The sequence below is a fragment of the Lasioglossum baleicum genome, chromosome 5 (assembly GCF_051020765.1).
Source record: "Lasioglossum baleicum chromosome 5, iyLasBale1, whole genome shotgun sequence".
NCBI lineage: Eukaryota > Metazoa > Arthropoda > Insecta > Hymenoptera > Halictidae > Lasioglossum > Lasioglossum baleicum.
In genome coordinates, this window is record NC_134933.1 from 6,877,360 (window position 1) to 6,891,137 (window position 13,778).

Sequence of the window (13,778 nt, forward strand, 5' to 3'; positions counted from 1 at the left end):
CCGTGTAATCTCACCTGTCTCTCAGAAATAACGATCTGCAACTATAGTCAATTTACATTACACGCGATGGAAGAGGTGCCGGAAGAGCAAACGGTTGGAAATATTTGTTTCGTTTTGTGTTCGGCTATTGTAAACTAGTTTCAGTAAAACTTGTTCATTAATATTGATATTTATCAATTACCGTAAGAAATAGTGAGTACTATTCTTTCCTAGTGCCTTGATCTAAGGAAAACTCTCGAGTCCGTGCTGTTTCGTAGATCGGGTAGTTCTACTATTTTTTTTTGTGACCTTGCCGACCGTGCGTCTTTAGTTTAAAAACGAAAGAAAACTTATTTTTTCTTAAAACTTTTCTAAAACTTAATTTATTCAGATCCCTGATAGACACGTATAATAATGAGTACCTCATTATATTCATTATGGTATTATTACACGTCGCGTCGAGAAGACTTAATATACATACGTCATGAGTTAGCAATGAGGGACACAGATATAAAATTTACAGATTGTACAGACGATATAGACGATAATGATCATTCGCTTATGTCTTTCCGTACATAGGTTCCTTGTTGGAAAACAGGCAGGACTTTCTTATTATATCTTAACGCACGATTAATGAAAATTGGGTAAGAAATTAGATACCTGAGAACTTTTCACCTTGGCTGCTGTGTTGGTTATGAAATAAATTCTGCTCACCGAGAAAATTGTCAGCATTTCCAACCAGAATTCAGATTGCTTCAAATAAATGGAAATCGAGTGAGAATTCAAATGGTCGGAGTATCACATATCGCGTTCTAACCAACCTGAAGCAGAATATGTTAACCTTTGGGGTATGCAAAAATAGCAGAAGTACATTAGCAGCGCGAATTTTTAGTATTACGAACCAGACACGTTCACCAAATAAAAAAATTCAACAAACAAACGAAACTTTCAATGCAACCAGAATTGTTAATTCCACAAAATCGACCATCGTAATTTCTCTTTTATTTGCTTTGTTATGGCAACACGGTGAATTGTTAATTTTTAAACAGACAGGAAGTACAATTAAATAAATTATAGACAATTGATGTAGTTCAATCCTGAGTACTACGTTTCGGTCAATAAGACCTGTAAGGAACATTTCAATTTTCATTCTTTATTTGACTACAGCTTTTAAACTAATTGCATGTACTCTCTAGAATGCAATTGTGGATTGAAAATTTGATACTTATTTTCTTACATACAGATCTACGGAAGTAACATTAATGTTGCCAGTCAATAAACTCAGTCGGATGACTCAGTTGGAATTACTCAGTCAGTGGCACAGTCGCACAAACGCAAAGTGCGAGCACCATGTTACAAGTAATCAATTTACGACCCATCATAAAAAGTTGTAAGGGTTATGTGCGTTATTTGATAAAGATCTCGTTTCGAAACATAGTGAGACTGACCTACTTCACCACTTGGTAATCGTCGAGCAACCAATTGTAATTGCCTATTAGCCTACGTATGGGAACGTTATAAGACTAACTCTCGTGTAAATCGTTACATATTAGCATAAATAAGTTCAAGGCCTATGCGCAGCTACGCAAACGATGCATTAATTATTCTGTGACATGATTTTGTCAAATAACAACGAGCCCTGTTAGCAACATTCGCAAACAGTTGAGTGTGCGACACGGGAAACGCGCGGAAGATACAATGAGTAATTGGAAAGCTTTCGACAAAACGTCTCTTTATCACTTTGGTATGTACAGTATCATCATATACAGACTGTGGATCTTTATGCAAATTAGAACTTGTATAATTTGGACGAGAAATCGCGTTGAGTAGCTCCATAAACATTGCAATTGTATTGTACCGCGTATCCAAAAATCTTCTAAATCACAGCTTCGTTTCGAAACCATCCCTCGTTAAATAATGAAGTCACCGAATTTTACAATCCTCCAATGTGACAACCTGAAACATTCAATAATTACCATCACTGAAATTACATACTTAAAGTAAAATTAAAACATAGCAGATGAAAAATAGTAGTTTCTTACTCTCTGTCGTTTCTCGCGTAGCGTATTTACTTATTTATACGTCTCAAGTCTTTACGTATCAATCTCTGCAAAAAAGAAACAATTCAATGAAAAACAGACACTGTATTACATTTACAACATGTTAAACTACTAACGCCGCAAACAACTTAAAACAATAAATTCGAATATAATCTTACTAATAATAGAAAATCAGAGCAACATTATAAATATTTATAATAATATGTATATATGCAAGTAAACCTGAATAATTAGCAGAAAATTTTAACGAAATGAAAATTTGAAGAATGCGAGCGTTACCTTCGATGCTCCTGGAAAAATACGGGAAAAAGTATCCTCTTCATAATCATCATCATAATCATCATTATACGCTGGATAAGTTTCGTCCGGAAATAATTCTTCCAATTCCGTTATGAGATCATGTCTATCTTTCATGATTTCCATTAATAAAGTAAGGAAGGCCATAGCCTTTTCCTTGCTGTCCATCGGTGGCTGCTTCATTAAATCGAATTCTTCTTGTTCGCTCGAATTCGAATTCAAGTTTGATTCATCCAACCATCCAATCACTAATTTATGAGGATCCAAATGTACGTCGTTTGCAACTTCCTCAGCCTCGTCTTCTGTAGGAACTCTACCGTCATCTTTACTAATTGAATCGTTAATTGAATCATCTGCTTGTTTTTCGTTCACCACGTTCGTTGCATTTTCTGAGAGTTCTTCTTCGGTCGGGAATGCATCCGTGTCTGCGTTCTTCTCTCTCTGTAACAAACATTCACATTTTTATAAAGTTCTTGAAAACATTAAACCATTAGGTTATGCAATTTATTCCTTCGTGAAATACGTGACAAAATTCTCGGAACGTAGGGTTCACCGTTTCTTAATAAACAAACGCGGACATTTCGAGAACAAAGTACATGTAACTTTAGTAACTGTAAAGCAAATGGAAGAAGGAAGGGGAAATTTTTATACAAATTATAGCAACATTCCTGTCAGGAAATGCGAATGTTCTAATATTGTACAGCCAATGCTTCTACAATTTATAAAACAAGTTAATCTGTTCTGTATCGGAACCGAACTTAACGTTGAACAAAACAAAAACCACGCAAATTATGGGAATGTATTCCGTGTTATCAGGGCCTGCGTGACCTCTCGCGGGGCCCGGTTCAAAAATTTTGCGGGGCCAGAATACACATTCAACCTATAGTTATTTTTTTGTCACGCCTTCAAACTGAATCATCGCTACTAAAAAAATGTGTTGCATCTGTTTATGGTATCATCATTCCGTAAAAAGTTAATCAAAATCGGTGTTTTCTAATTCCTAATTCTAATTCCTTCCAAAACGCGAGGCCGGGTTCCGGTGAATGCGCTGAACCTGCCTCGCGCCGCACAGTGGGAACTTTGGACCAAACTCGATTCAAAATCAAGGAACATTCGATAGAAATAAGGTAGAGCGATGAAATTTTTTTAAAATTAAAGCTGAAACTTTGCAGAATATGGAAAAATAGGGAGATTATGGTACGAACGTTTTTTAACCTTGAGAAAATTCGTTAAACTTTCACAATTTCATAATCTTGATTATTTTCTTGAAATTGTGAAAGTTTAATGAATTTTCTCAAGGTTAAAAACGTTCGTTCCATAATCTCCCTATTTTTCCCATATTATGCAAAGTTTCAGCTTTAATTTTAAAAAAATTTCATCGCTCTACCTCATTTCTATCGAAAGTTCTTTGATTTTGAATTGAGTTTGGTCCAAAGTTCCCACTGTGCGCCGCCCCTGCGTGTTATATCGAAATCCTGTTGAAAGATAATACCGCAACGTAATACGAACAAGGCACATCCGTTCCGTGTTACGTCGAATCTCTGTTCCCGGAATGCATTGTTATGTCAAAATCGTGCGCCACGTGAATCTTCGAAAACAACAAGGCCAAAGAATTTCTATATATGTTTATTCATTTTAAATGTTCATGCTTCGAGTCAAAAATATTAGTACAAATTAATTCGTGGCTCTCACAATTGTAACTTTAATAGTTGTAACTTTATTTTAAGTCGAAATTTTGGAACCATCGAATTGAAGATTTATTATTTATTCATAAGACGAAGTAGATACATAAAATGTGATAGAGATTATTTTCGGCAGAAGAATACATTTTACTTGTTCGGATATAACCAACAAACTCACGAAGAAAAAGGCTACGAAAATCCAACATCTTTATACTGTAGAAAAGTACAAATTGCAGATAGAAGGATTTATTCGACGAATTCATTATTAATTATATTCGTCTGATTTTTCTCCTTTCAATGGAATGAAAATCCTTATAATTGGGACTGATCAATTAAACAGAAATTAATAGAAAATCTACTGAATTGGTTTTCATTCTTTTTTGTTTATTTGAACTTTGTGTTTATGTCAATGGAACAGTGTGATGAAAATAGTTGTGTCATAAATATAAGGTGAACTCTGAGCTCATGTCAACGAAACAGTCTCGTGAAAAACATTCGCGTTAATCAGAATAGTATCATGCTATTTAAAAGACGTATTATACATGGGAGGACTGTCGCGATACAGTGTTTTCAAAGTAATCGTGTTACGAGATTGTTGATTTGCCATACTCACATGAGCAATTGATTGGTATTTTATCGAACCTCCATGGTTTGTCAGTAATCTTTCCGTGACAGAAATTTTCTCGATACCGTCGTCCTCTTGTCTCGGTATCCCGAATACTAAATACGAGGTCAATGCCACAATAAGTAGTAACAGCACTAATAAGGAAGTTTTTGAGCACACCACGCTTCTCATATAACTTTTTTTTGCGGGATCATTTTCATCTTTAATTAGGTTTGGCTCGTCTCCCTTTGTAGGGAAATAGTGCACGTGTGGCAATCCACCTCCCGCGTGTAGAAGTTTCACTGCGTAAACAAATAAATAAAAAAAGTACGTTGATAAACGAGAAACAAATTATTATGGCCTATACAATTGGGAGATACAACTGCGGCTATGTCCGTCGATTATGTCATTGCATTCTCTGCCATCGTTTGTTTTGATAGCAGTATTTGGAGTCACGGTATTGTATCAACTGCGTCGCGTTCGCTTCTAAAGTTTCCAATGAAAATAAGAAACTAGGGGTTCTGCGAATACTGCGGTGTGCACTGTGGCTTTAAATAGTGACGCGCGTTCAATTGCGACGTAGCAATTGTTCAAATTTTCCACGATTTTCAGCTGGTAATTAGCGGGTTATTTAAAAATTGAATTTTGACAGTCTTTCAAGCATTTAACTATTTTCCAATTGATTAATCATTTAAGCACTGTATAATTAGTGTGAATTTGCTGTAGTTCTGGGATGAGACAAGCCGAAAATCACTAAAATCCGAGTACAACAATTGAAAAGTACATCAGTTGGGGCAGTATCAATTTGGAGCTGTTTCAAAAGCATTATTTTTAAAACATTTACGACGCTGATTTTAATTGTCTTTTACCAAACAATTACTTTACTGTGCGGAAAAAAAACAGTGATTCAATTTGCGAATAGGTTAACTCACCGATTGCAAGTAAAGTTACATCAATAATAAATGATATTGACAACGAAAAAATAGCATTGTGAAAAATAATGTTGGTAATGAAACGAGAAAGTTAATAGCAGGAGAATTTACAAAAGAATATATGTATTCTTATAGTAGTTATGAAGATATGCGAATTCTATGTAGAGTATGGTGACACGTGGAACAAGAAAAGTGTGCTTACCATTGCCGACGCTCAGCCGTTCTTGCATGATGAACGATCAGTTGTAAACTAGCTGTAGACGAACAGTGGTCATTAAATGTTGAACGCAAAAGTATAAATTAGCCTTGAACCGGCGAAGTTTATCGAGAAGAGGGGAAAGGTCTATCCCACGATAAAAGTGACTCTTCGGACGCGGGTTTCTGCGATGCAGAAAGATGCACGCAGCACGAATTATATCTCTGTTGATGATTCACTCCTTTTACCGACTGGTCAACCCAGCAGCGCGTTTTAAACGGCAGCCTTGACTGTTGATGACGTTATGCGGAAGAATCTCCATTCATGTCGTCACGAAACAATAATCTGCCGAATTTACGCTGGAACTACCGAGCGCGAAACTCAATTGAAATACAGGAACAAATATAACGCGATCAAACAATTGTTTGAAAATATTTTATGTCTTTTTCGTACACTTACTAATTCTATAATGTTATTACTAGACTGCGGATCTTTATGTAAAATAAAAATTTCTTACCAGAATTGTAACAAACTGGAGTGAAATGGAAATTTACTTTCTCCCTTATATGTTTAATAGATTGAAAACAATATAATGGTATGTTTAAATTTTCGTAATATTTTTGTTATTTTGAATTACACCTACTCATTTTTGTCATAAATGCATAAAATCCGCAGTCTAGTTATTACTGATCTATTCATTTTATTCATAACTGCACAGTTTTCATAACTGTCTATTAATCACGTATGGTTCTAATAATATTTAATTATTGAATATAGTTGTCTTATTCCATTATTTTCTTATTTAGTTATTGATCGGACAAAGAACATTTTGTAATATTCGATATAGGTAAAACTTTGATGAATAGTTTTATATTTTATTTTAAATGAACTCAGCCGAGCTGAAATAGTGCATGAAAGTAGTGGTTCGGCGAATAATGAACTACACCAATCAATCAAATATTTCGTGTCCGATAGGTGGATGTTACTATTGATAGCACTGCAGGTGTTCATTTTCTATCAGATACGGCACATTTAGATAAAAGACATGACTGAAGTTCACTTCATATGTTTCTGTGTTTTCGTCGGAGACAGCAGCGGCGAGTATGCTGCACGTTCGAAAGAGGATATTCGGTTTGCTGCTGGTCCTGCTGTGTGCTTTGCACGAAGGTAAGTACATTGTTTTATATTAAAATTGGTTCATGTAACGGTGTAAACTATTTATCGTTTACGCAGAGTAAATCAAAAAATCTTTGTAGACTATTTAGAGCAGAATGTTTCGTAAATTTATGGTAGTTATACATATACATGTTGAAAGTTTCGTAGAAGTCGGTTGATACCAGATAGCAATAATAAAATAGCAATCTAATTCGGCTTGAACAGCAAAATATAATCTGCATTCGAGTGATAGCGAAATCACAGAGGAATTCATACATATATTAATAAAAAAAATGACGCGTAGTATGCTGTTACCAGGCATGATTACTTAATCGTATAAACCAGGAAACAAAATTCGTTTATTGACTAAATAATTAACAACACTATCCAGTGTCGTCTGCTTTCTAGTGAAATATACATACATTATCTGTTTGTTGGCGATTAGTACAACAGTAACTTATGCACACGATTAAATCTAGATGGTAAAGAGTAGATGGTAAAGAAAGATAATATACATATTATAAGCGTGATTTGAATGGGAATCAGAGTATATACATATTATATGAACTGTTTTACGAAGTTCTAATGGAAACACTGAAAAATCATCAATTTTTACACAGAATGGGAGCTTAAATATATCTAAAATCGTTTATCTGAACGGCATTTAATCCGGCGTCTGATTACGGAAACAATGATATCATCATATTAGATCTGCCGGAATCGCCCGTTCAGGTGCAAGCGTTCTGAAATGAACAAGAATCCTGTTTATCATTTAATTACACATTGATACACAGTGTTTAAGACAATAATTTTCTTATTAAAGAATTTCGTATCTAGTTTCTGCAGCTTTGAGAAATTCGAGCTGAAAGAATTAACCAATTTTCCGACTGACATAATGCATTAGAAACAAATTGAAGGTAGTATGAAACGTATGAACGTAAAGAAGAGGAACGTACAAAAACCAGTCATATAAAACACCACGATTTACTCAAAGAGTGAAATTAGAAGACAAAGAATTAGTGAACATAACGAAGATAGAGAAGGAAGAGTAAGTGAGCGGAGATTTTAATGCTTGAATGAGAACGGTACGCGCCGGTATGGTGACAGCCATAGGATGAAGAGAAATTTCAGATGTTCATAAACATAATAGCAAATAGTAAAAACAGGAAAGGAGCCTGAAGTTTTATCGATTAATGCATTTAATATTAATTTTCACCGAATCGACTAATTCGATTTTGTAGCATTTTATACGCAATAATATAATAAAAATTTGTGGTTGTATTATTATATTTATTATATTATGGGTTTACGATTTTTAGCGTTCTACGAAATGTGCTTGTGTACATATTTTTTCGCGCACGTCGCTACACGCTCGTCGTGTGGCCCACTCTTATCATTATATAATTATTATTGGTTTATCTAAAGAAATGTGACTTACAATTAGTTTCCCTCCTCCCCTATCTTACTTAAAACTACATTTTCGCATCCTTCATTTACTACGAGTGACTAACGTTGACTATAGGATCGGCAACTAGTGTCGACTCGAAAGGAAACGATGTTGCTGGAACAATTTTCAAGAGTGAGAAGACGTGCGATAAGGATGCAGATTGCACCGTAAGGAACAGTCGTTGCATTAACGCCACATGTCAATGTACCGACGGCTACGTTATCAATGGAAGCTTGACTGCATGCATTAAAGGTATGTTACACAACGTGTACGTTTAAAATCTTAAGTGTTATTCCTCGTAAATGGACATGTTTGATCAATATAAACTTAATAATACTTGGAAGCATTCATTAATTTGATTATATCATTTAAAGTCGCAACTTCACACGGTGATTACTGCGAAGAGTCAATACAGTGCTCCGAACGTTTACACAGAGGTGCGGCGTGCATAAACAATGCTTGCGCGTGCATCGACGGATACTACTACCTGAACGGGAGATGTAATGCGTATTCAGGTATTTCGTATGATTGATTCTGTTTAATGAATATTGCATATTTCGATTAAACTAATGTTTCTTTCACAGGGCTATCTCTCAAGTGTAACAAAGACGTTGATTGTTACGTGCATGCCGATTACGGTGCAGCGTACTGCAATGGTGCAAAATGCGAATGCAGTTCGGGATATTATCAACGCGAACATAGAACGTGTCGTCCGGAAGGGAGAAGTAAATAATTTTTAAATAATCCCACAATTCTCTTTACTTCGTAGATCTTTTCTTTATTGAGAAAATTGTTTTTATTAATGCATCAATCACTTTATATTTTATCTGCACAGAAGTTGGCGACAGTTGTGTGATAGATAATGATTGCAAATTTAGTGCGACTGCATATTGCGAGGAATTGACGTGCAAGGAAACGAAGTCTGGCCATATAACTGAATCATTCTCTGAACTTAGCGTTCTTCAGGAACGAGATGCGAATGAAACAAGTTTGTATTCTTTTTCGCTGTAAATGTTTCACAGTGAACGTTACTGGCTTAAATAGCGAACAATTAACGTAAACGTATATTTTCCGTAGAACGTGACTTGGGAAATTGTACAACGAACGCAGACTGTAAACTCATAAAGAATGCAGAATGCAGTCCTCTAGGAAAATGTGTCTGCATACGAGCATATTTTCTTCAGGCAAATGCTTGTGTTGCCGGTAAGTTGTGTAATTGTGCAATTAAAGTATATCGTACGAGAGAGTAACCCCGCGGAACGACCAGTTTTCGTTCGTCTTTGCGCATCTTCGTCCTAAATGGTTCAAGAAAGTGGTAGTGGGTAGTGGAGTGAGAGATGATAGGCTCGCTGCGCCCCTAACATCTTCTAAGCGGCGCGAAACAGGGTTACTCTCTCGTGGGATATACTTTAGTCTACTTTTCGGATGTTCGTAACACATAAGTGAACACAATTTTCTAGAACTTGGAGAACCCTGTAACGCAAGCCACGCGAGTGCTATCGAGTATTCAGAGTGCAAAAATGAAAAATGGAATTGTGCAGTGGGAAGAGTTGCTTCCGAGAACAATCGAAACTGTCTAAAAGGTACGTAACTTGTCATTCGACTGCGAATATTGCATATCTTTATGCAAAATAACAATTTTCATAAAAATGTTCCATGTGTCATTCTTGTAAATACATAAAATACATAACAAGATCAGGAACAACTCTCGATGCAGTATTTGCAAAACATTCAGACAAAATTGAATCAAGAATATTTATATCATATTTTATTTATCAATTGTTTCAATGATAGAATCATAGAAAATCATGGAACATAGAAAAAAATAATGAACGATCAAAATTTGCGACGCAAAGAAAGAGACATAATAATTCATAGCATAATATGCTAGATAGCTAAAATATGATATAAATATTCTTGATTTAATTTTGTCTAAATGTCTTGCAAATACTGCATCGAGAGTTGTTCCTGATCTTGTTGTCGCTTCATTAGGATTATTTACAATTTCCAATCTTAATTTACTTCTAAATATTACTAGACTGCAAGAAGTTTCACTTCTGCCGCGCGTGGTTTTCCACGCGTGTGTCTTTTTATAAATCTTTCAGTCGGAACAAAATCCGATGAGAAACTGCATGTGAAAGTAGCTGGAGGTTGATTCTACGTTATCCAATTGCAAACGTTCACAAATTAACTCTGGTTAATTAGTTATTAACAATTGTTGCGCGGGCTGATTGTTTCGGAAGTTCTCATAATGCGTAAGACAAGGAGGATCGAACTGTGCGACAAGGACGGACATACATAACATACCACTTCTCCAAAATTTGTTAATAATTAACAATTTAAGCATCAGAGACCTGCATAAAACTGAAATGGGGATGTAGCCAAGGCTTCATGTTACATTCTACAATCTTAAAAGTTCACCAATGAAGACTTAAAAATTAGTAAATTAATTATCAAAATGTTACTTGTCAAACTGTTCGAGGTTATTCGCGACATTTCGTCACTTCCGTAACGCTAGAAAATTGTAGCCCCCTCAGCAAAGAAGTTTCACTTCAAAATCCGCAGTCTAGTCGTAATATTGTTGTAATGAATAATTTCTTTCACAAAAGCTACCAAAAAGTTCAAAGATTCCTGTCTACACAACAAGCAGTGTTCCCTTTTTGGACCTGACAGTGTCTGCGAGGACGGCAAATGCGTTTGTAATGAGAATTCCCACTTTGTTGAGTCTGAATTGTTTTGCTGGAGGAAGAAAGGACTCGACGAACAGTGTCAATCAGATTTTGATTGTTACATCGACGGTATGCAAGGCAATCTGTCTTGCATAAATAGTGTTTGTGCTTGCCCAGATGGTACTCATGTCAATTCAAACCGTACCGATTGCTTGGAGAATTACGTAGGTAAATGAATGTGCTTCGATTCGAATTCTACATCCTACCGTTTATTTTAATACATTTTTATTTGATGTTTTTTTAACATTGTAGGCATTGGTTCCAATTGCACTGGCGATGGCGACTGTCAACCGGAAAATTCGGAGTGTCAGGAGAATCTTTGCGCCTGTAAAGAAGATTATATATCAGCCTCGTTCAAATCTTGCATACCAGGTAAAGCTTGATGTAAATGACTGAGAACTAGTTTAGTTAAAACAAAATTCATTTTATATAATGCAGTATACATTCTCGTCTATTAGTTGTATCCTTTGGCCAGCCTTGCGAGACAGACATTCAGTGTTCCACTACAGTGCCAAATGCAGTTTGCTTAGGTAACGATGAGGCTGATGCATACAAGACGTGCAGGTGTATCCAGAATCATCATTACAGATTTAATAGATGCAATCTGAGGAGAGGTAAAAATATTTTCATATTCTTATCAATAACGATTTAAATATTCTTCGAGCAATTCGCACGAGGTTTTACATTTCGAGAAAACTAAATGAAAAAGCAATAAAAATTTTGGAACACAATGGTGGTTTGGCCCTCAATTGGTTTTAGTCCAGTCAACGAAAGGTTGTAGAGGGAAATGGAAGGAACACAATTTTTTACTGTGAGTCTCTGTTTGGACTAGTTAGGAGGTAAACATACTAAAAGTCCCCACTCCTAAGAGATGAGCGGGATGCCGGTTTACCGCTTATATCTCGGAAACTATGCGTCCTAGCGATAAGACCATTCTATACAAAATTAAAGCTGAGAAAATGTGCCACAAGATTGATTGGATTCAGTTTTTCGCTATCTCGCATAGTTTCCGAGATATCCGCGCTCAAAGTTCACTAATTGTGCTGAAGAGTTAGCTAGTCAAATACGGCAAAAGACGTGAGGCAAAAATTTCTTTTTCACAATTAGTGAACTTTGAGCGCGTATATCTCGGCAACTATGCGAGATAGCGAAAAACTGAATGGAATCAATCTTATGGCACATTTTATCAGCTTTAATTTTTTATAGAATGGTCTTATCGCTAGAACACATATTTTCCGAGATATAAGCGGAAAACCGAAAAAGGAGTAGGGACTTTTAGTATGTTTACCTCCTAACTATGTAGTCCAAACAACGTCCCAAACTTAAAAATTGTGTTCGTTCCATTTCCCTCTACACCCCCATGAGCATTCATTGACTGGACTATTTGCACGATTTCGAGAGATGTTTATCGGTAACGATTCGAAGCGATTGCATGCGGTTTGATCAATCTGTTCGCCACAATTCGGTTGTTACAGTTCTCGGAGAAAGCTGCAAGAATCTCGGGGAATGTTATCTGAATTCCAACGAGGACCGGGTGACGTGCAAAAAGGATCGTTGCACATGCGACTACGGTTACGTTCGCGTAAATGACACTGTGTGCGCAACACAGTCGGAGCGATATAACAATAACGGTAAGCACAGCCTTGACTCGTGACCGATCGAAAGGTTCCCTTGCATTTGATTTCCGACGATGCTAGAGAAATGGGGAGAGGGGGCTCGAAACTTTAACGAGTGGTTTTTTGAGTCGCGCGTGGAACAGTTTTATGCGGCAAGGTAATGTGCTTGCAATTACGTTCTGACCGGTCGCATGCCGTCTCTCTGAAGTTGCGTTGCAATTTCTGCGATTCCAGACGCCGATAACACGTATCTGCAAGGCGACGCAGCACATCTGAAACCTGCTGTTCCCCCAGTAGAACTGCCTGGGGAATAAAGATGTTCCTAGCAAACCCTACTCGCTGGAAAAAAGCGCTCGACCGAATAAACGTTTGTTATCACTAGACTGTGGATCTTTATGCAAAATAATAATGTTTTGCATTGATCGTAGGAAGCAGGAATAACATAAAAATTGATTTCATCCCTTAACGAGTTTGTTATATAAATAGCAACAATACAACATTCTTGAATTTTTTAAATCTTTTACTGTTTTATATTTCACCGAACCAATTTCTTTATAAACACGCATAAAGATCCGGAATCTAGTTCTCACAATTACTATTAGGTTGTTCCAAAAGATTTTCAAAATGCCGAGTCAAAATGAACCCAACCATCGCTACGCGAAATCTATTAGATCATTCGAAAATTTCATGAATGAGCTCAGTGGTACAAAAGTTTCACTTGACACTTGAATTACAATTTATAGGAACATTGTGTCAGTCATTTTTGTTAAATCTATCACGACATTCTCCTTTTCAGGTAACGCTGTCACAAGCATTTCTGGGGGATTTTTATCGATTGCGATGTCGATATTACTGCCGATAAGTTATTTTAGTGTAACTAGAGATTATTGAACAATTAGATGTATCGTATAACGGATAAAAATGCAAATTACATTAGTTCGAACAATTGTCTGTAACATTTGTAAATAAAATGACACGACTGTCTTGCATGTCGGTGCGTAGTGTAGAATTTCTGTACCGTAATTAATTGAACTCTCCAAAACACAGTTATCGGTGCCAGTCGTCACTCGAGTTCATTATT

The 13,778-nt window shown here is 36.2% G+C and overlaps 2 protein-coding genes across 4 annotated transcripts; one reads left to right on the top strand and one right to left on the bottom strand.

Annotated features, from left to right (window-relative positions):
* Positions 1-1,694: 1,694 nt before the first annotated feature.
* On the bottom strand, positions 1,695-5,923 carry LOC143209117 (uncharacterized). The gene is made up of 5 exons (XM_076424407.1): positions 5,757-5,923; positions 4,632-4,924; positions 2,319-2,777; positions 2,022-2,086; positions 1,695-1,935 (listed from the first exon to the last, which is right to left on the bottom strand). The coding sequence occupies exons 1-4, from the start codon at positions 5,782-5,784 to the stop codon at positions 2,048-2,050; spliced, it is 819 nt and encodes a 272-aa protein (XP_076280522.1). The 5' UTR covers positions 5,785-5,923; the 3' UTR covers positions 1,695-1,935; positions 2,022-2,047.
* On the top strand, positions 4,890-13,698 carry LOC143209115 (uncharacterized). 3 transcript variants are annotated; one of them, XM_076424404.1, is made up of 13 exons: positions 4,890-5,237; positions 6,843-6,917; positions 8,428-8,604; positions 8,727-8,867; positions 8,937-9,077; positions 9,188-9,340; positions 9,430-9,555; positions 9,813-9,935; positions 10,962-11,249; positions 11,334-11,453; positions 11,540-11,695; positions 12,557-12,712; positions 13,494-13,698. In XM_076424404.1, exons 2-13 carry the CDS (start codon positions 6,854-6,856, stop codon positions 13,586-13,588), a joined length of 1,740 nt encoding a protein of 579 aa, XP_076280519.1. In that variant the 5' UTR covers positions 4,890-5,237; positions 6,843-6,853; the 3' UTR covers positions 13,589-13,698. The 3 variants fall into 3 exon arrangements, 2 of the variants coding, with proteins under 2 accessions (XP_076280519.1, XP_076280518.1); XM_076424403.1 differs by lacking the exon at positions 4,890-5,237 and adding an exon at positions 5,992-6,597 and having other exon boundaries at positions 6,726-6,917; XR_013009048.1 differs by lacking the exons at positions 4,890-5,237; positions 13,494-13,698 and having other exon boundaries at positions 5,992-6,917; positions 10,962-11,245; positions 12,557-12,697.
* Positions 13,699-13,778: the final 80 nt, after the last annotated feature.